We start from the raw sequence: 22,757 nt of genomic DNA, 5'->3' as shown, positions 1-22,757 counted from the left end.
GAGCAAAAAGAGGGAATGAAAGTGTGCAGGTGTCATTGAAAAACATCATAAATGTCATTGTAGTTCCTAATTTAGTACTGCAAAACAAATAATAACAGAGTTGCTTCATACAATCCCCAAAAGCTTTGGAACACTTATGTCACACCTAAAAATGTATGCCAATGCATTAGATAACAAAATATCAAACCAACTAGCATTTATTTTCTGCAGATGCCACAGTCTGATTTTTTTTTTTTTGCATCTCATACAATTTTTAAGTATAGCTTAGTGTTCATATGCTTTTGAGGTCACTGTAGGTAGCATTCCTACCCTCAAGGGGGTCCCTGGTGAGGCCCAGCTGACTGATAATGTATCGAGGGATGTCAGACTTGATGCCCTGACCTTCTTTAGCATGACCTTCAGCAGCCTCCAACAGGTGGTAGAACTCCTCTGGATTAAACTCCTACAACATACACAAGGAGTATGAGGTTCACATGATATGAAGATTAAAATTTGACATCAATCACCAATCATTTAATTTATTCTAGAAATGTTACTCTTTAACAGGGGTCGGGAACCTTTTTTGACCAAAGAGCCAAATTTTTTTATTTTTGGTTAAAGCATTTTTCCAAAAGAGCCAATATATATATACAGTGGGTACGGAAAGTATTCAGACCCCCTTAAATTTTTCACTCTTTGTTATGTTGCACCCATTTGCTAAAATAATTTAAGTTAATTTTTTTTCCTCATTAATGTACACACAGCACCCCATATTGACAGAAAAACACAGAATTGTTGACATTTTTGCAGATTTATTAAAAAAGAAAAACTGAAATAACACATGGTCCTATATATATATATATATACATATATATATATATATATATATATTAGTGTTGTCACGGTACCAAAATTTCAGTATTTGGTACCAATACCAGTGAAAATCCACGGTTCTCTGTAACAATTTCGGTACCAAAGCAAAACACAAAAAAATTAAAAAATTTGACTATACTTTCATTTAATCCAAACTGTGTACATATTTATTTTAAAGGGCTTTTAAAACCTTCTAGAGTTATTCAGCTAAGAATAACTAAGTTAGCTAAAAAAAAAAGCCCAGAACTGCTTTTCTGACGGATATGACACAAACAATGTTAACCATTTGTACATTCTCCAACATCATCATATTTTAGATTCACAATTCATTTAAAAGCCTCTGGTGTGTAAAAATAGTAAATATCATCATGTCCTACTGTTTTTTAACCCTAATAAACGTTATAGGAGCATTAAATAGTTAATAAAGAAACGTCATTCTAATGCTCATTATATTAGCGTTAGCTGCACTTATGCTAACGATTAACTACTCTAATAACAGCGATGCTCATTTCAATCCGACATTCAAATTAAAATTTTGAATAATATTCATAACAGAAGCGGTGTTTTCCACAGACTTGCACTCTATTTGTGGCAGCATATATATGCAAATTCATTCTCTGGCAGCAGGAGGCGCTTGTAGAGCGGGAGAGATAGAAGTTTCCCCAGTAAGGGCTGTAATCAAATAAGCGCTAGGGATGGGCAATACCTCTTATTTTATTTTCGATCCGACACCGATATTTTCAAGCCCAGTATCGCTGATATCGATACCGATACCTCTAAACTAAACTGATCCTTATGTATTGATACTTTCGATACTGATGTTGTATCGAAAGGATCGATCCTCACATAAAAATATTGATTCTAAAGTGCATTTTTTAACCATTAATTTTATTTATCAAGAAATTCGGTGCATAAAAAAAGCTAAGTATATTAGCGAATAATTGTGTTGGATAGAACCATTTCTCCTGCTCATCGGAGCACATGCAAATGCTGAAAGACAAAACCAATCAATCACAGACAGCGTTCGCTGCTGACGCATGGCTCAGAGTGCTTGTTTAAATAGGGCTGCGTTTCCCAAAAGCATCAGAAGCATAAGTAGACCTTAAGAAACCATTGCCACATTATTACATTAGCCTACATAACATTGTTACTATAAATAAAAATTAATTCTGAAAAATGCATCACGGTTTCCACACAAATATGAAGTAGCAATAATAATGTTTCTTGAGCAGCAATTGATATTATAATTATTTCTGAAGGATCATGTGACACTGAAGACTGGAGTAATGATGCTGAAAATTCAGCTTTGATCACAGGTGCATTTTAAATTACATTTTAAAATATATTAAAATAGAAAATAGTTATTTTAATTGTTATATTTCACAATATTGCTGTTTTTACTGTGTTTTTTTTCTTTCAAATAAGTGCAGCCTTGGTGAGAATGATACTTAAAAACTATTACAAAATCTTACTGACCCCAAACTTTTGTGTACATGTAATATTTATTTTAAATTGGCTAGTTTGTGCAAGTAAATTTATTTAAACCGGTTGTTACTGAAAATTCAGCTTTGATCACAGATGCATTTTAAATTACATTTTAAAATATATTAAAATAGAAAATAGTTATTTTAATTGTTATATTTCACAATATTGCTGTTTTTACTGTGTTTTTTTTCTTTCAAATAAGTGCAGCCTTGGTGAGAATGATACTTAAAAACTATTACAAAATCTTACTGACCCCAAACTTTTGTGTACATGTAATATTTATTTTAAATTGGCTAGTTTGTGCAAGTAAATTTATTTAAACCGGTTGTTAAAAGTTCAAATAGATTGTGTTATGTTCTGTAATTGCTGTTAATAAATCTGTCAGAAAAAAATATGCTAAAGTTTCACCTTTAGGGGAACAACAGCCTGGCAGCCTTTTACAAAAATTAACAATGGTTTTATTACAGTAACCACAGTATTTGTACTAAAACTGCAGTAACCACAAATTTACCATGGTAATAATAATAATAATACATTTTAGTACTTAAGTAACACCATGTTTATTTTTCATGAGGCATCCTCAAAGGTGTATTATTATAGGTGCCACTAAAGACAAAGGCCCTGTCCCAAATGGAACACTTCATGTGCACTTTCGGTCTTGCGGACTCAATGGCCACCACGTGCGCGTGTCGATTAAGTCCACGAGACCGTAGGCTGTCCCATTCGTCATTTTAGCATTCAAAAGGGCGCCCCCTTTGTGGCCATTATGCGCCCTCGATACGCACTTCTGCCGAGCCCGCACCGGGGCCCTGTCCCAAATGGCACCCTAAACCCTCGCGGCCTTCCTCTGAGTCCGCACTTTCGTGACGTAATGCCGCTTTGATTGTCGGGTAGAAGTCTGCTGCGGAGCTCGCCCCGGTGTGGGCTCGGCAGAAGTGCGAATCGAGGGCACATAACGGCCACAAAGGGGGCACTCGCGAGCACCCTTCTGAACATTAAAATGACAAATGGGACACCCTACGGTCTCATGGACTTAACGGACACGCGAACGCTGCAACCATTGTAAGTCCGTAAGACAGCAAGTGCACATGAAGTGTTCCATTTGGGACAGGGCTAGGGCGAGCTCCGCAGCAGACTTTTACCCGACAGTCAATGCGGCATTACGTCACGAAAGTGCGGACTCAGAGGAAGACCGTGAGGGTTTAGGGTGCCATTTGGGACAGGGCCAAAGTCTATGCTTCTCCGTGTTCCACTCGGCTCTTGGCACAGGAGAACACCATTTTCTATAAAACAAAGTATGTTTCAGTACTGTCACTTTTTTTTTTTTTTAAACATACTTTTACACTTTTTCCTGATGTTCAAAAAAATCTTTCTTTTCGCTATTACTACAAACAAGCTACGTAGCAGCTTGAATCTGAGTTTATTAGCTCTACGTTATCAGTTTGCTGTTATGACTCTCGCGAACAGCACTGAACGTGCACTTTTCGGTACAAAAACATTTATTATTATTTTAAACATTTTATCAGTTTATGTAGTCTCTACAACCAATGAATTGCTGATCTCTAGTGATGTATAATTTTTTAATAGATCATTTGTTGGTAAAGGGTGAGAGATCTGGCGAGCCACATGCTTTTTGTAAAAGAGCCAGGTGTGGCTCGCGAGCCATAGGTTCCCGACCCCTGCTCTATAACATATAACATATTTTTTTACATTTTTGATGCTGTCCAGAATAGATCAAACATCAAATACTTCAGACAAAAATTTTTAATTATGATATTACTTGTTTCTTTAATCCTAGTTCCAGTCAAATATTTATAATCATTATATTCATAGGATTCATTATATTCATTCATCTTTACTTTATCAACATTTTGTAACAGGCTAAAAGGTCTTCTTATTCAGGGTCATTCACACAAAAAGATGAAATAATGCCACATATGCTGTGTTTTAACAAACTATCATTTAAAAATTAAAGAACAGAAAAAATAAGAGCCAAACAAACAAACAAAAGGCCCATCAAGGGCTAATATTACTGTCATTAACTTAATGAACAGTTCAGAATATTTTTTGTGTGCTTATTGAGGCAGGTATGTCTCCAGGTGCCACACTGAGATATTTGTGATGCATTGTGCACACATGAAGCAGAAAAGGTTAACAGCTCATTGCTCTCTCAGCTGCTGGTTCTCCATCAGTGCTGAGCTGTACTGTATGTTGTCATACTACTGAACACACAAGATTACTCAAAATACACATGTGGCCAAAGACATGGAGCCCTGTAGTTTTGTGTGGAAGTCAGCTTTTGTGTTTACGTGTTCCATAATGTCTGGTGTCAAATCACTGTGGATTTTGAAGGTTTACAATGTGGCCTTGATTCAACATGCACATCTCCTCCAGGTAAATCTAGCTTTTTAATTATATGGTACTAAGCATGTGCTTCATTTACTATGGAAAAGCAGTTTGCACTGAAGCCTCAGTACAAATAATGTCCAGATTAGAGTCCCTTAAATTATCAGTGCTTACCAAACACTCCAGCAGACGAGCGGGTCGGGCGATGATTATCATCAGTTTTTTAACCAGCTGGGTGACAAATGTCACCTCCCCACTTTCTGAACGCTCATGAGCCTAGCAACAAACAGAGAAAACAATAGATTTGAAATAGCATACTAACATACTAATCACAGTAGTCAGTATGTATCTGTGTACTTTATGAATTGAATACCTTAATGATCTATCTACATTTGTCAAAATAAGCGTAATACAAATTAAAGCACACTGGGTGGAATATTGTATCCTAAATGTAATGTTCTTAACTTGACCTTCCACTTTCACAGTGACGAATGAGCAAGAAGCTGATATCAGAAGCAATATCAGTCGAGATTTTTGACACTCAAAGCACTACAATGAGGGATACTGGGATAGTTAAATGAAGTGTACAAAAAGAGTACATAAAAAGGAACAGTGTAAAAGGAGTAGAAAGGAGAGAGTTCATCAATAGAATAGAGAAGAGCCGTTCAGAGTAGATGGTTGGCTGACAGTAATAGAGCCATCTCTGACAGACAGCACAGCCACCTCAGGGGATGTCTAATCAGCCTCTGAATTATTTATACAGGTAATGAAACTGCCAGTGAATCGCACACACTCAGGATAATAAAGGGCCTCTACACTGAGTAAATACACTGTAGACAGACAAGTAACAGCAGTGAGAGACATGGGATGAGGGAGTGATTTGGTTTAGCACACCTACAACTAGATTAAATTAGATGCTCTATACTCAGCTATACATAAGGTCAATAAGGTCAAGCGTACATAAGGTCGATAGAAGATCCTCAGGATTCCTCTAGGGCCAGACGTCATGGTGATAGCCAGGTCACTTAAGTGACCCGGCCTTGAGATTGGCTCCTGTGGTTTTTAATGATGCAACCATGGGAGACTGAATGATATAGACTGATCATTTAAAAAGGTAAAACTAGTCTGACCTTAAGACAAATGTCCAATTTAATAAATAAAGCCTATAAACGAGGACAAAGAAAAATGCAGGTCAATAGCGAAAGGCCTTATAGAAAAAAAAAAGAAAAAGACAAGATGAATGGAACTGTGCAAGATATACCTGTACCATATCAGTTATGAGCCAATATTAGTGATTTTGTTTTAATTTATTAGTATTGGTCAATATTAAATATATATTGTCAGACATTTAATTGTACATTTTATATATTTTTTTAATTATTATTATTATTAGTTTCAATACAAAATAGTGTAGAATTATAATCACTGTCATATAATAAAAATTTGTATTATATTGTTGGTATCACTCAGAATGTTAAGAACAGTGCATCCCTTATATTATGGACTAAATTCTGTTTTAGGTGTCATATACTATACTCTGACAAATATTTTAAAAACGTTCTACAATTCACTATTTGATTAAAGTAAACAATAGAAGGTGAATTATCAGGCATAAAAATAGTCTAGTTATAGTCCATATTTTGAGAGTTAAATTGTCATACCACTGGTGTGTCCACAATTTAACAGCATAAAACAGCATCTATCAGACTATGACCTTGACTCAATGCAACTCTGCAAAGCAAAAACAATCAGGAACTCAACTGTTAGATCCACATGGTTTCTGAGCGTGCTCTGCTCCCAGCGCTCTAAAATCTGCTGAAGAACCTCCTCTTCCTCCAGCCGCCTCTGCCACGAAACGCAGGACATCCTCAGAGCGAGTGAGGAAGCATTAAACGGAGAAGTCGGGAATGCTTTTCTGAGCACACCTGCTGAAGATGCGGTTTATACCACGATCCCCGTCTGGCCCACCTGTCACCATCGGCTCCCAAACTAAATCAGCCAATTAGCACGGGCTGAATGATGTCATCCATACTCGCCTGAATGCCAAGTATGGATGCGGCAATAGCTCGGCGAATGCATGAGATCACAATGTGCACATTTTCGATTCTGGCAGGCAACAGCAACGAGATGGTTATGGACTACCAACCGAAAGAGGGGAAAACCTGACCTGATCCCTCCTTCCATTCTCACTCCCTCCCTTTCTCTCTCTCCCTGCACCCTCCTCTTGGGTGCCTGGGATACTCATCCGTCACCAGTGGTGGTTACTGGAGTGTGAAATTAAAATCAGGAAGGTGCTGCACTCCCCCCCATTCCAACCCTACACAACAAACACACACTCTGGTACATTCCTGCACACATGATTTGTGGACTTGGAATGGGACCTCTGGGAGTCATAACGCTGCCCCTGTGGTATTGTGACTAAGCTAATCAAGACATCAGCAACCTGTATCCTGACTAATGCAGATGTGACAGGTGACCGCAGACCCAACAGAAGAAAGGGATCGAATGATCGTCAGGGAACCAAAATCACACGAGTTGTTTATGACAGCCCAGCTGTCCAGAGATGACCTCTTCCCTGATGTGATGACATCACCACTTTGGCTGACATGGATTTATGTTTAGGGATCCACAAGAAAGACCTTGCATGACAAGGAGTTAATACCTTTGAAATAAATGCCGACAACTTCCTACATACTCTGTAGTACTCTGTAATCTTTGCATACTCACATCTTGGTGTAGCTTCTCAAAGTTCTCCTGTAGTTCGTAGAAGTAGCGGGAGGTGATGAGACCCTCACGGGATTTGTCCAGGCAGTCCCGAGACAATTCTATGACCTGGTGGTGGATGAAGCTCAGGACGCCATCAGCTAAAGGCATGACTTTGTCAGGAGCTGAGGAGGATATTAAATCAGCCAGCCGTTCCTCCATCTGAGCAGTAGCCTGTGGGACAGAAGGGTCCTGGTAAGGGCTGGGTTGAAACAAAGGCCAAGCCATGGAGAAAGAGAGGTATCCAGCCATCCACAATGTGTTACTGTACATTTATTCAAACACACATTTTTTACAAAAATGTCAAACTTGTATTTAAAAAATAAAGCAAGTCTGATTTATTTTTATATTATGCATATAGGCAATGATTAAAAAAAAATGATTTAGTTTTTTTACAGATATCAAGCAACAGAGTTATTTATTTATCATTTCTATTATTTATTGTCTGTACACATTGATGCTAATTATTGTCTTGCCGTTTTTATTTATTTTAATTAATTTTAAACATTGTGTTTATTTATTTTTAATGTATATTTTATTTATTTATAATTATTGTTACTATTATTATTGTTTATAAATTTATATTATATACAGATAACATTAACTATTAACATTCTGGTACCTTATTATTAATAATAAATAATTTTTCTCTCTTTTCTTTTCAATGTGTATTGATGCTCTAGCAATGCCATGTCAAAAAAGTACTTTATTGTGTGAAAATGAGACTTATCCAGTGTCCTTGAGTTGTGCAAGTTCATCAGTTTTAGACCCCACCTTAGGGAAACGCTCCTTGTAGACATGGTTCATCATGACGATCTCATGGTCAAATGATATGGGTGAGCGTCCAGGGCTGAAGACGAGAATAAAGAAACAAAAATAAGTGAAGAAAGAAATAAAAAAATGGGACTTAGCCATTCATCTTTTTTTAACCAATCATATGTTTTCAACCACAATGTCCCTCTTCCTTCAAGCAGATGTTGCTTGGTGGCCTATACCTATAATCTAATGTGGATGATAGACTGGAGCACCTGTATTTTCAGACATATCCATTCATGTCAAAGTAGCATCTTTAATTAGAAACGCTCCACAGGGAATACTGAGAGATACAGCAGGGACACAGATTACAGATGCAGCTAGGACCGCATGAGTCACTCCTGTTAGTAAAGGTAAGCAGGTCATGTGACCTCAAGGATGAGGTAATGCTGTAAGTCATCAATCGAAGGCTTGCGCTCCCTATTAGACCTCCAGATTGAATGAAAACATACTAACCATAGCACATTTGATCAACCTCCAGGGTGCTGTTGAGAAATGCGCCAACACACACACTTACACACTAAATTGGCTCATTTACAGCTATGTCAGTAACAATAAGAGACGGGAGAAATATTCTAGTCAAATCTTCAACTTACTTGAGAGCCATTTCAATCAAAAATTACGATCCAAAGGTTAAGTCTGACAGAGATTGATTTGCAGTTGAAGGGAGCTGCATTAACAATCACACTAAGAAAATTTCTCCTGCTGAGTGAGGTAGAGAGAAAAGACAAGGGAAAATGAAAGAAAGAAAATGCCTTAGAGCAATCCTCTTATTAAATAAAGAATTTAGTGCGTGCAAAGAATCAAAGTGAACTTCCTGCGGCATAATAACATTCTGCATTTAGACAGATGATAATTAGTGAATGCAATTATTTTTCTCTGATGGACGCAGATATGTCCTTGCAGCCCCAAAAATAATCATGTTTTTGAGAAATGACCTTTTAAAAAGGTTCTCATTATCGTTTTAAACCAAATGGATTTAACTGAAATAGATGTACTGTATATGTTCTGTGCAGGAACATACCGGATATAACCGAGGAAAGGACAGCTATTCTTATTGTTAAGGGGCAAAAGAATAAAGAGTGTTCACATATGTTAGAAAGTATAAAAAGAGAAATAGAAGTACAAAAGGAGCGGAACAATATTTGAACAAATTCCCAACTCTAAGTATGAAACTTTGACATACCTACATAATCTGTTACAGCTTTTTAATGGTAGCCATGTTCTTACTTTTCCAAGGAATTTAGATTTTTGTGTCCGAATATGCCCATGCCCTAATATATTGTACACAAAAAGCAGTCTATAAAATGTCAGATGTAGTATGTCTGAATATTCAGCATTCTCAAAACTGGAAGCGGACAATATCCGAATCACCTACTACTTCCATAAAGATTCTGAAGTGCAAAATGCACTTCCATGTCAGTACATTTTTTTGAAAGAAGTCTGTTACACTCACCAAGGCTGCAAGTCTTTGATCAAAAATATCTTCATTTATCTTCTAATATATCTTTTGTAGCGCGGTAGTGCATTATGTCTGTATTGTATTCATACATACACATACATACAGAGCATAATTATTGGATGAGAATTTCTTTATCAACATCATAGTGTTGATTTTTGTACAAGCAATCACCTCTCATACTTTCTTTATAAACTAAAAAATTGAAAGTTTTCTGAAAAGTATGTGAAGACTGAGATAGATACTATCACATGGAACAAAAGGCAAACAAAGGAAAGGACTGCCAGAGAGAGAGAGAGAGAGACAGAGGAGGGGAAGAGAGTGTGTAAATGTGTCACAGTTGAGCACAGAAATGACCTCTAAATCCCTCAGAGGAGCTGGGAACCAGGTAAATCAGCTAGTTAATTGGTGTGACAGTCTGCACAAACACAAACACACACACAATTGGATGACATCACCAACAAAGCCACATGCACCACCGTAGTCATTTCAGACACATTCTGATTTTACATTTCGTGAAAGTTTAATCAGAATTAACATATTAATTTAAAGAAAAAAATATGGCTTGGCTAGCCAGAAGGAACCCAGAAACTGTCCAATGTATTCTGTCACTGAGTTCTTTATTAAAATAATATTCTAATCTCCGGCTACTGCTACCAAATCACTTGACATATGGATGATGGATGGTGACCACTGTACGTTGAGCTCATTACTCCTTGAGTGCGTGTTTGAGTGAGTTGAAAGATGTAAAGAGAAAGAATGATGGAGAACTGTGAATGACCACTGCATGTGATTAACTGCACGTTAATTTTCTCTGCATGTCTGTTGTCCGCGGCGTGAAATTAGCATAATACTGCTCCATTTCCTCATCTCTAATTAACCAGTTCTATCTAATCTCCCCCTCCATCCAGTCGTTTCATCCTTCTCTCCCTTCTTTCAACAGTAGAAATGAATAATCCTGGGAAGATGTAATCTGTGGCAACAGCAAACCACACTACTTCATCCAATATTTATGGATCTAATTCTGGAGTGCTGAACCCCCTGCTGAGTGTGTCTAGATACTAAAAGAGGCAAGGCCAGTGTTTCCTGAATAAGTCATCTTAACAGAAAGAGAGAAAGAGCCAGAGAGGAAGAGAGATGTGTTTACAGATAAGAAGCTCATAAAGGAGGTCTCTTTCTTAGCGCTGAGGAAGAAATGATTCAGTCTGTCAGGTCCTGGGCAGAAGTGTGAGTGACTACTAGAGTAATCACACAACTCTTCTGCAGTGAACGAGAGTAGATAAGAATAATCCAGGTCACACATAAAAATCAAAAGATAAAATATATGCATATTTTATATTTCACAAAGACTTTGAAGCCTATTGTAGGACCATTCAGATTTTATTTATGGATTTATTTTTTTGGATAGCGTGACATATTTCTTAGATATTATTTTCATAACAAAAATATTTGAAATATGACTTGGATACACATTGACAGGCAGAGAGAAGCAATAGTAGTTAATAAGTGTGAAGGCAGAGGAGCGAAGATGCATCAATGTGAAGGGCACACAGGCTGAATAACGTGTGCTACCTTGGAGGAGTCAAAGAATGAGGTGTGGTAGTTTCCTGTCAGAGCTCAAGACTTGGCCTTTAAGAGTGAGAGCCAGAAGGGCCCAGCTGACATCACAGACTCACAAAATCATGTTCACTTGAAGGGCAACTTTTGATTGCTGTGAAATGGGAATCTGTAAGTAACTGTACCTGAGACTGCGGGAGCGTGGCCGCATGGCTGGAGATCTTCTCCCATCCTCATCCGTGATGCTCTCCGAGCTGAAGTGTTTGGTGAGGAAATGCAGCTCATCTGCAGTGGGCTGGAAGGGCAACTGGTGCAGCTTCTCCTGAGATGAACATGATGACTGTGAGAAGCAGAGAGGGAGGGATTACAAGGATAGAAGGCATTGCATAGGCTGCCCGACTGTCAATCAGCTGCCTTTGTTGGCATAATGTTGTTGATTGTTAATTTGGCTCTTGGCAAGAAAATTTTCCTAAAAACTTTCAGGCCAAATGCAAAAAATACTGAAAATAAAAGACTTATTTAGCTACAGTAATAAATATATATATATATATATATAAAATTTAATTTTCAATTTATAAGTTACGAATTATATTTTGCATAAAGAAAGTGAAGCCTAATTTGAGGACCATTAAGCCTTTTTGCATTGTGACATTATTTAACTTCTTATTAATTTAATACTATAAAATAAAAAATCATTCTCATTCCTATAATACATAATGATAATTGCCATTAATGTCACATTGTAAAAAATCTCAATGACCATAACAATAGGCTCCATTTTCTTTATAATATAATTTCTTATTTCCGTTTTTGTGAGCTTCACCCAATTAAAAAATGACATTTGTTCTTAATCAGTAGATTTTTCCCCCTTTTGTTTAGAGTTGAATAAAAGCTCTGCAGCCTTTAGTATAAACATTTGGCCTAAACAAGAAAATGTCTTTTTATCTTTCTGCAGAGAATGGGGCTTGTGAGGTTTGAGCTGATTCCCCAATGAAAGCAACAGCCAGACTGAGTTACAGTCAATTTTCGGGGACAGAACTCTTTTGAAGTGAATGCACTGACATGAAGCCACTGGCTTCACTTCAGGCTAAAGGGAGCTGCTTTGTACCTAGAGTTTATCCCACTGTAGGGTCAATAGGATAAAACTTCTGGGTAAGTTAAGGCTTGGAATCAAATGCAATACCAAACAGTGATGCATATATCTGGGGGTTGATACATCACAGAGGGACTACAGAAAGAACATGAGCATAAACACACACAGACACTCACCGAGACTGTTGAGCTTGGGGTGTTGGTTCCATAGCCAGAGGATGGCAGAGAGGCGAGAGACCAGCGACGACCATCCGTCCTAAAAGAGTGGATGAGGGAAAAGTGAAAATTTGTTCTTTACAAATCACTGCAGATATTCTTCAAAGTAATCAGGACCAGTAGAAATAAGCAGCACTAGGAACATTCAGGCGAGCAACGATAAAATATCTCACGATCAGAGCAGAATAAAGCACCACCGATTAAAATGTCCACAATAACTGACATTTGAACAATAAACAATAATGATGATTGTTACATTCAACTGTGCAGCTCAATAAGGCTTGCATACAAGAGCCATAAGCATCTGCAATAACGGCTAAGCTGCCCGCACAGGAACTTACACGTACTTTTATTGCAGATACACATATGAAGTCTTTTCATGCAAATAGCACAGTGTGAATTTGCCCTACGTGGCATGATGGCTTTCATCACACAACAGCAACACGTTCACTTATCACTCAAGCACATAAACCAATGATGACTGACATTAGGAATTTAACAGACTATCAGCGTCCCTTTACTTTGACAAAATAAGGAACTTTAATCTGTTTGACCTCTGACTGAAATGTGCATTGCGCAAAACATACACAAGACTGTAATGATTTTAATATCAATCACAAATAAGCAAACAAGCAAATAAACACATTAGTGTTCAAAAGTTTGGTGTCAGGAAGATTTTTTTTTTATTTTTCCTTCTTTCATTTTCTTTCTTTCTTTCTTTTTTGAAATAAATTAATACTTTTATTCAGCAAGGGTGCATCAAATTAATTAAAAGTGACTGTAAAAACATTTTTAATGTTACAAAAGTTTTCTATTTCAAATAAATGCTGTTCTTTTGCTATTTTTAACCATCACAGAATTAAAAAACTATCTGTTTCCACAAAAATATTAAGCAGCACAACTTTTTACCACACTGATAATAATAATAAATGTTTAATGACCAGTAAATCAGCATATTAGAATGAATTCTGAAGGATTATGTGACACTGACCACTGGAGTAAGCCGCTGAAAACTCTATAAGCTATCACAGGAATAAATTATATTTTGAAATATACTGAAATAGAAAACAGTTATTTTAAATTCTACAATATTACAATTATAATAATATTTCAAAATATTACTAGTTTTACTGTATTTTTGATTAAATAAATGCAGCCTTGGTGAGCATAAGTTAGTTCTTTCAAAAACATAAACATTTTTTACAGAAACCAAACTTTTGATTGGTAGTTCACATAATCATAAATAATTTTGATGCAAAAATATTCCACAAGAAAACACATAGCCAAAATGTTGCCATATTTTTTTCTTTTCTTTTCTTTTTTTAACTGCGAAAAGTATTTATTTATTTTTGTGGAAAATAAAATGATTTATGCAAAGCACAGAAATCTGTGGAATATTTTTGAAGATGATATATCAGTTCTAAGCACACAGTCAAGCTTTTTGTATCCAGCCAGCTGAGCGAGGTGGGATGATTAATAATTTATCTTTCCGATACATAAATGAAGTTGTCTGAGATGTTTTTAAACAGATCTGACTGTCAGCTCTAATGAAATGGAAACATGATGGTTGGAGTAAACAGCCATGCTGGAAGCACACACAGGAAATTATGTTGTAAGGGAAGTGGGTAATTATTACCTGTCAGCCCTGTGTCCATGGCTGTATGGAAGAGAGTAAAGCATTAAAAAGTGATTCTACTGTGAGGGCATCTATGTGTGTGTTTGCACTAACGCAAACTAATCTAACGCATCCCTCACTATTTCATGACTGCTCTTTGAGTGAAAAACTCTTGCTCACGTGGACGCAGAATTCATATACACCCAGACTGGATTCTTATCTGTAAAACCATTTGCATTATTATAGTGCTGTACTGTTTCCATTAGGTGGCACTGTTGGTCCATGAGTGTTTTGGACTGAATGACTCAAATGGTCTTGCTCTATGGCTGACATTCAAACGAATCCTTTTAATTAATCCTGGGGTCATCAGCTCTGTGTGTTCTCTCCCAGTTGTTAAAGCATTACCATCTTTTGCTGCTCAATTACCAATTCAGATGCACTCGTTAACATTCTTGGTGTCATTATTCATAGCCACAGTGAAGGATTACAAATTGATTGAAAGTGGGTTGCTTAATAACCTGCAGATGAGAAGCAAACTATGAAAACAATATTTGCAAAAGGAGCAAAGATGTATTACTTGCTCAAACTTTAATTTGGAAACATTTTAAAAGACTGTAAAAAAGTTGTATTAAAACTCACTCCAGAATGTGGAATATTTTACAATTAAATGTCTTGTATATTGTATAAGATAAACTAATAAACTGTGGGAGATTGACCTTCGACTTCACTCACCTGCGAGCGGGCACAAAAGAGAAGTGGCCTGCAGTGTTTGGAGAGAAATTACGTGGGCTGTCCAATGGGCTGCTTCCTGAAAGAGACCAAAAATGTTACATTTAGGGAATTGTTTACAAAAATCAAGTTCAACTACCCATTATCAGCCCAGACTGTTACAAATAACTGTTGAAATAAGCACAGACTTCATACTTCAGGCCACATTATGCCCATCATAAGTAAAAAGCAATTACCCTAAGGTTCTTACCTATTCTTTCCTGCTGATCTTTCCCATTTATTTTATGCATCAAAGTCCTTTTAAGGTAACAAAACCCTTTAGAAGAGTGGGCTTCTTATGTAGGCCACATTGAGAGCAGAGGTACAGGGATAAAACACACTTTGATCACGGTCTTTTCTATTCTCCTGCACAGCTCTCTGAGAATAGATTAGAGCTTAGAGAGTAAAGCACTTACAGTGTTTAAGTACTTTAGACAACAGGCCGTCCAACAAAAATGCCTCAAGTGGAGTGATATTGCATAATGAATGTTATTTAATGATTTGCAGACCATGAGCAAAGAATACTTTTTTGATTAATGCAAGCTCAAATTCATATTCAGGGGATTTTGCTAAGAACTAACTCTTTATCTCTATTCCAGTGGTATTTAAATGGCGAGAAGATTTCATATCCTGGGCTTTTTCACAGTGTGGTACATTTTTACATCACAATTTAAGATGAAATGCATAAAGAGTATAGCTAATAGATTAAGGCATACATGACAGCTATGAGTCATGTTACTAGATTTAAAAAAAAAAAGAAGAAAATGTGATCTAAAAACCACTATTGCTAGTCGTGTGAATTAATGAGCACAGATACAGGTATCATCAATCAATCCAGTAAATCCCTCAAGTGGAGTGATATTGCATAATGAATGTTATTTAATGATTTGCAGACCATGAGCAAAGAATACTTTTTTGATTAATGCAAGCTCAAATTCATATTCAGGGGATTTTGCTAAGAACTAACTCTTTATCTCTATTCCAGTGGTATTTAAATGGCGAGAAGATTTCATATCCTGGGCTTTTTCACAGTGTGGTACATTTTTACATCACAATTTAAGATGAAATGCATAAAGAGTATAGCTAATAGATTAAGGCATACATGGCAGCTATGAGTCATGTTACTAGATTTAAAAAAAAAAAAGATGAAAATGTGATCTAAAAACCACTATTGCTAGTCGTGTGAATTAATGAGCACAGATACAGGTATCATCAATCAATCCAGTAAATCTGAGCAATGGGGCGCTCCTATCTGGACTGTGTGGAACGGCTCGGGTCACAATCCCCCATGCATTAATCATGCATTAATGCATTTAGTCAAGCGGCCTATGCCAAATCTTAAATATTAATGAGAGCATAATTCTTTGTCAGGAAGTGACTGTAGGAACAGATGCGCACAGCTGGACTGGGACACGGAGCCGTGTGGATCTGTCACGGAGATGCATTTATTTCAAGGAGAATCCAGTCACTGAGAGAAGGAGAATCCAGTCACTGAGAGAGTGGGAGATGGCACAATGGTGTGCCCTGGGCTTTTTCACAGTGTGGTACATTTTTACATCACAATTTAAGATGAAATGCATAAAGAGTATAGCTAATAGATTAAGGCATACATGACAGCTATGAGTCATGTTACTAGATTTAAAAAAAAAAAGAAGAAAATGTGATCTAAAAACCACTATTGCTAGTCGTGTGAATTAATGAGCACAGATACAGGTATCATCAATCAATCCAGTAAATCTGAGCAATGGGGCGCTCCTATCTGGACTGTGTGGAACGGCTCGGGTCACAATCCCCCATGCATTAATCATGCATTAATGCATTTCGTCAAGCGGCCTATGCCAAATCTTAAATATTAATGAGAGCATAATTCTTTGTCAGGAAGTGACTGTAGGAACAGATGCGCACAGCTGGACTGGGACACGGAGCCGTGTGGATCTGTCACGGAGATGCATTCATTTCTAAAAACCACTAGTGCTAGTCATGTGTGAATTAAGGAGCATAGATACAGGTATCATCAATCAATCCAGTAAATCTGAGCAATGGGGCGCTCCTATCTGGACTGTGTGGAACGGCTCGGGTCACAATCCCCCATGCATTAATCATGCATTAATGCATTTAGTCAAGCGGCCTATGCCAAATCTTAAATATTAATGAGAGCATAATTCTTTGTCAGGAAGTGACTGTAGGAACAGATGCGCACAGCTGGACTGGGACACGGAGCCGTGTGGATCTGTCACGGAGATGCATTTATTTCAAGGAGAATCCAGTCACTGAGAGAGTGGGAGATGGCACAATGGTGTGCTACACAGTGAAGCACCAGCTTATTTTTCATCACGAAGACTGTAGTGGATGAAGGGTTCGCTAAAGAGATGCAGACACTTTCTCATACAATGCACAGCTGAGAGAAGAAAACTAATCAGCACCCAGTTGAATCACACATGCTATATTCACACCACAGCTGAATATGGTACGGATGAGGTTTTTGGATGATAGTCTGAAAAATCACACAGAATCTGACATTTTGGAAAATAAACATATTGATTTTTAAAAAATTCAGACACTTTCTCATACAATGCACAGCTGAGAGAAGAAAACTAATCAGCACCCAGTTGAATCACACATGCTATATTCACACCACAGCTGAATGTGGTACGGATGAGGTTTTTGGATGATAGTCTGAAAAATCACACAGAATCTGACATTTTGGAAAATAAACATATAGATTTTTTAAAAATGTGACTTTAATATGAACACAGCGATATTCATGCATTGTTTTAGTCATTTTAACTCGGCATTCTTCATAACTGCATGCTTAATTTATCCTTCCTTGACTCATATCAATGTATATATTGCACAATATGAAGTAATATACAGAAAGTTCCAAAAAATAAAATTACTATATAGACAATTACTATATAGATCAAATGTTGTGACACTTGCATTGAAAAGTGTTAAAATACTAATGGTAATAAATTTAAGAGTGAAAGTCCAAAGTTCTTTGAATTAATAATAATAATAATATCATAAATATTACAAAATAGTAAACATATCATATTAAGGAATAGTATGAAATGTATTAATTAAAAAAATGTAAATAATTAATAATAATAAAAAAAAAATATGGAGGAAAACTTAGAGCTTGAATAGACAAAGGGTGCTGGATAAACACCATGTTAATAGGCTTTGCTAGGTAGCAGGCCAGCAAATTAAGAAAAAGACAAAAAAAACCTGCTGCTAAAACAGTTAAACGGTTAAATATATAACAGATCAAAATGTTTTACCCCCACACAGTGATTAATTATTATTATTATTTATTTATTTAAAAATATATATTTTTTTACACAGATCAATCTAATATGCTTACACAAACAGCAGGATCACAGTAGTAGTGAGTTCTCCATTTGTCTTAAGCATAATGACACCTCACAAAGTACTGCAGTATTTAATTCTTGTGCTGCTGCTGGTGTCTAAACTGGCAAACAGCTTCCTGAAACGGACTGTAATGAGTGCAGTGTGGCACTGCAAACCCCCTGTTGATTGTGCACAGTTGAGTTTGAAATAATTTAGCCTCTGTGCTGCTTCTGTTGGCAGTCGCATTAGAATGCTGCTAATGGCTTTGAAGAATAATATATAATTATCGTTATCGAATTATCGCCCAGCCCTACTTTGAAGTGCTTAAAATGAAGCCGCATTTGGGTTAATATTCCATTTTAGATTTGTTCATTTAAAAATTGCAAGCACACAGATTCAAGTGATGCCTCCCAAACTGCTTGATGCAGTAGGGACAACACAATCAGTGTTTCCATTAAAACTCACGTGGCAATGTGGAAGTGACACAAGGGATACACCCACTGGAGCAGCAGCACTTTTATGAAGTGTTTTATTACCAGCTTCAGCTTTATTAAAGCATTACTGTCACAACTGAAGTGTTACATAGTGCTTTGCAAAATATTATCCATTTCTCTTGGTTTTCTGAATGACAAATCTCTGATATATCGTATTGATATTTTTACACACTTAAACTAGTTTTATAATTATAAAACATTTAAAAATACATTAAAATATGTTTTACATATACAATATTCTAAACAAAATACTGAAAGTATTTAATGTAAAGTTGTAAGCTGTAACATTTTACAAAAAGGCTAATTTTGCTAACAGTAGTTAATGCATTAGGTATCATTAACTAACAATGAAAATTTTAAAGCATTTAGTTAAGTTAAATATTAATGTGAATTATCAAGAGTATATTCATAAACTAACACAAATAAATGCATTGTTGTATTGTTCATTTGTAGTTAATAATAACATAATCAATGAATTAACTAATGTTAACAAGTTGAACTTAAGCAATAACTAGTGTTTATGGTCACTACCATGTTGAAATGCTTCAAACTCCAAGTTTATTAGTGGACAGAGGATTCCCCATAATTTGCACCATCCATTCTTCCTTCTGTTTTAATAAAATGGCTAGTGCCCAAAGCATGAAACTACCATCACCATAATTCACTGTAGATAGTGTTTTGTGGTCTATATTAGATATTAGATTTTTCACCAAGTAAATCGTATTGAATTTCAGTTAAAAAGCTATATCTTGGTTTCTACTGTCCACAAAGTATCTTTCCTACATCACAAATGGGTCAATATTATGTTATTTGGCAAAACCCTGATATGTGACTAATTGCTTCTTTTGGCCACCCATACATTCTTTCCTTATGAAACATTTCGTAATTACTCTTCTTAGAAATGCTCTTTAGCTTATTTTCACAGCAGTTCTTCAGATTTACAGTCTAAATAACGGTCCTTTAACTGTGGGGTTATTATCCACAGAGTATTGGCTACTTAAATGATCATTTAATGTTATTTAAATGCACAGGTAGAGGACAATTGAACAGCAAATATGCCCCCATTAGAGCAACTGTCATTTGTGCTTCTGTAAAATGAAAATGTTTGCTTACTCTCATGGACAATGCACGCACCCACTTCATACACAACTGACAATAACTCATCTCATCTCTATGATAACTTAAAATTATCTTCTCCTAACATACACACTAGTCTAGTCTGTGTGTATGTATAGCACATGGATTTGATCATGCCTCATGTTTTACAGGGAAAGATTAATAAGAAGATTTTCAAACTCAGAATGACGTATTTCAGACAAGATGGAAAGTACAAATCTGCCAATCCCTAAGGAGGCATACAGAGAAATTGTATTACAAAATGTCAACTGTCAATCCATTCATAATGCCCATGAATTAGATGAGAAATCCCTGCACCACATTAGAATTACTCAATGGCAAACTGAGATGTGATGGTTGCTAGGAAGATATAATATTTTGTGAGCAGCTGCCCCACAGCTTTCCATTTTTTTGTGCGACAAGACAAACAGCATGTGAAGCATACTTGTGAAGTGTGTGCTGTGCAGTCTGTATGCCTCTGGTCCAGAGTCTAGTAAAATGTCAACAGTCTACATAGCCAGCTACCTACTAAGATAGCATCCTAACAGAAAAGACACCTTAAAAGTGGCTGAAATAATCTAAATAAATAAAATGTATTTCTAATCGATATTTACTCAACTCTGTCTTCCATCTTGGGTTATTTCCACTAAGCTCATTGCAAAGAAATTTGCAAATCAAAGTATCTTGTATGGCAGCATAATGTTTCTGCCTATTGTTTGGAACAGATTTTACATTGGGAGCATGAAATGCATAAAAAAGTATTTTTGGTAAACAGCTCAAAACGGTTTTAAACACATCCTGTATAAGGGGGAGGGAGTGGTATATCTTTTACCTGGGTGTCCGTGCAGTGGTGAATGGGGGCGAGGCAGAGTAGGAGAGGTGCTGGATGTCACTATCAAACTCTTTCTGTTGCTGCTCCGACAGCTGTAGAAAAGAACCAAAAACAAAATTCAGGATGATCATTTGTCTCATACATTTATGCATAATGACTAAATAGATGGCGCAAAAACAATTAAGAAGATGATTTTTAGATTGAGCCAAATGTAAAAACAGGTCAGAGTTAAGACATTGTAATATACTGAATCTGAGAGTATGCCCATTCAGAAAGATTACAGACAGCAAATACGAAAGAACATCACCTCTAAATGGCAGTGGAGTCAGATGATCATTGTCTAATTCAGGTCACACAAACCTGTCTCATTTTATGAGGCTGAAAGTGTACAGTAATATCGGCTCTCTTTTCTTCTGGCTTAAATGCTAAAAGCCTCCAGCTCAAGCTGACAGGGGGAAAAACGTCCACCTAAAGCTCAGCTTAAATGAACCTTGAGACTTCCAGCTAGGACAATACAGCCTCACGCTCCATTGCAGAGAGGAGAGATGACCGGCTGAGCTTTCAGAATTGCAAGACGGAGAGCAGTGTAGTGAAAAGTAAGGGATGAGTGCTCCTTAATTCAATGTGAGCAAAATATTGACATACACGCACACATAGCTGAGCAATCAGAAAGGCAAGCTGTAGCCTTTACAAGACATCACGCCACTGCTGAATCTACAATCTACAATCTAATTAACATAAAAAGACTGTGTTCCATAGAATAATGCCAAGACAAGACATCAAAATACAAGACTATGTCTTTATTCGGCAATATCTTAAGTGACTAAACTCAAAAATAAACAAAAACTCAATCAAAAAGAACAGCTCACAAAAATTGGTTGGAATCAACTGTAATGATCTTTCACCGGATAAATTCACCGAATCAGTCAGAATAGTTACTGAATGGCAAGTCATTACTTTCAGTCATGATGATCAACCCTCATTTTAATGAATCAGAATCAGAATGAGCTTTATTGCCAGGTATGTTTACACATACGAGGAATTTGTTTTCATGACAGAAGCTTCCACAGTGTAACAGAATGACAGTGACAGAACAAAAAAAACACATAATAAAAAATAAAAATAAATAAAAAATAGAACAAGTGAATAAGGAATAAAAATATACAAATCGACAATTGTATGTACAGGTATATAACAATAGACAGTTGTATGTACAGGGTATGTACAGGTATATTATGTGCAAATTGAAATGTAGACTGAGTATGTGTGTTAGATAAACAAGTGTATGAGTGAATAAATAGTGTGTGTTCCACAGTTATTGTCAAGTGTTCATGAGATGGATGGCCTGAGGGAAGAAACTGTTCCTGTGTCTGGTCGTTCTGGTGCTCAGTGCTCTGTAGCATCGACCAGATGGCAACAGTTCAAAGAGGGAGTGTGCTGGATCTCCACTGCAGTCACAGTGCTGTCCATGATGGTGAGTGGAGGGAGAGCAGGGGGGTTCCTCCGGTCATCTCCACAGTTTTGAGCGTGTTGAGCTCCAGGTTGTTGAGACTGCACCAGACAGCCAGCTCTTAAACCTCCTGACTGTAAGCAGACTCGTCACCATCCTGTACGAGGCCGATGAGTGTGGTGTCGTCTGCAAACTTCAGGAGCTTGACAGAGGGGTCTTTAGAAGTGCAGTCGTTGGTGTACAGGGAGAAGAACAGTGGGGAGAGAACACAACCCTGAGGAGCTCCAGTGCTGATTATACGGGTGCTGGATGAGTATTTTCCCAGCCTCACTAGCTGCTGCCTGTCTGTCAGGAAGCTGTTTATCCACTGACAGATGGAGGTGGGCACGGAGAGCTGAGTTAGTTTGGGCAGGAGGAGGTTTGGGATGATAGTGCTAAAGGCTGAGCTGAAGTCCACGAACATCACGAACGTCTGTCTAGATGTTGCAGAACATAATGCAGTCCCATGTTGACTGCATCATCCACAGACCTGTTTGCTCTGTAGGCAA

At 37.0% G+C, this 22,757-nt stretch overlaps 1 protein-coding gene across 9 annotated transcripts in view; it reads right to left on the bottom strand.

Moving 5' to 3' along the window:
* mast2 (microtubule associated serine/threonine kinase 2) overlaps positions 1 to 22,757 on the bottom strand; it is a 178,436-nt gene that overhangs the window by 9,085 nt on the left and 146,594 nt on the right. For 7 of the 9 annotated variants that reach the window (XR_001610180.1, XM_016284722.1, XM_016284723.1 and 4 more), the window contains 9 exons: positions 20,760 to 20,851; positions 14,931 to 15,006; positions 14,220 to 14,240; positions 12,545 to 12,623; positions 11,461 to 11,615; positions 8,221 to 8,296; positions 7,411 to 7,620; positions 4,858 to 4,959; positions 310 to 442 (listed from right to left, as the gene is read on the bottom strand). Coding sequence is in view for 8 of the 9 variants with exons in the window: in XM_016284722.1 (XP_016140208.1) it covers positions 310 to 442; positions 4,858 to 4,959; positions 7,411 to 7,620; positions 8,221 to 8,296; positions 11,461 to 11,615; positions 12,545 to 12,623; positions 14,220 to 14,240; positions 14,931 to 15,006; positions 20,760 to 20,851 (944 nt within the window). In the remaining variant the exon portion in view is untranslated. The remainder of the gene's footprint in view (positions 1 to 309; positions 443 to 4,857; positions 4,960 to 7,410; positions 7,621 to 8,220; positions 8,297 to 11,460; positions 11,616 to 12,544; positions 12,624 to 14,219; positions 14,241 to 14,930; positions 15,007 to 20,759; positions 20,852 to 22,757) is intronic. The other 2 variants (XM_016284725.1, XM_016284726.1) reach the window with 2 other exon arrangements.

Source organism: Sinocyclocheilus grahami, unplaced genomic scaffold (assembly GCF_001515645.1).
Source record: "Sinocyclocheilus grahami isolate Dianchi unplaced genomic scaffold, SAMN03320097.WGS_v1.1 scaffold187.1, whole genome shotgun sequence".
In the NCBI taxonomy this organism is placed as follows: Eukaryota; Metazoa; Chordata; class Actinopteri; order Cypriniformes; family Cyprinidae; genus Sinocyclocheilus; species Sinocyclocheilus grahami.
This window is presented reverse-complemented; position numbering and strand designations above follow the sequence as displayed.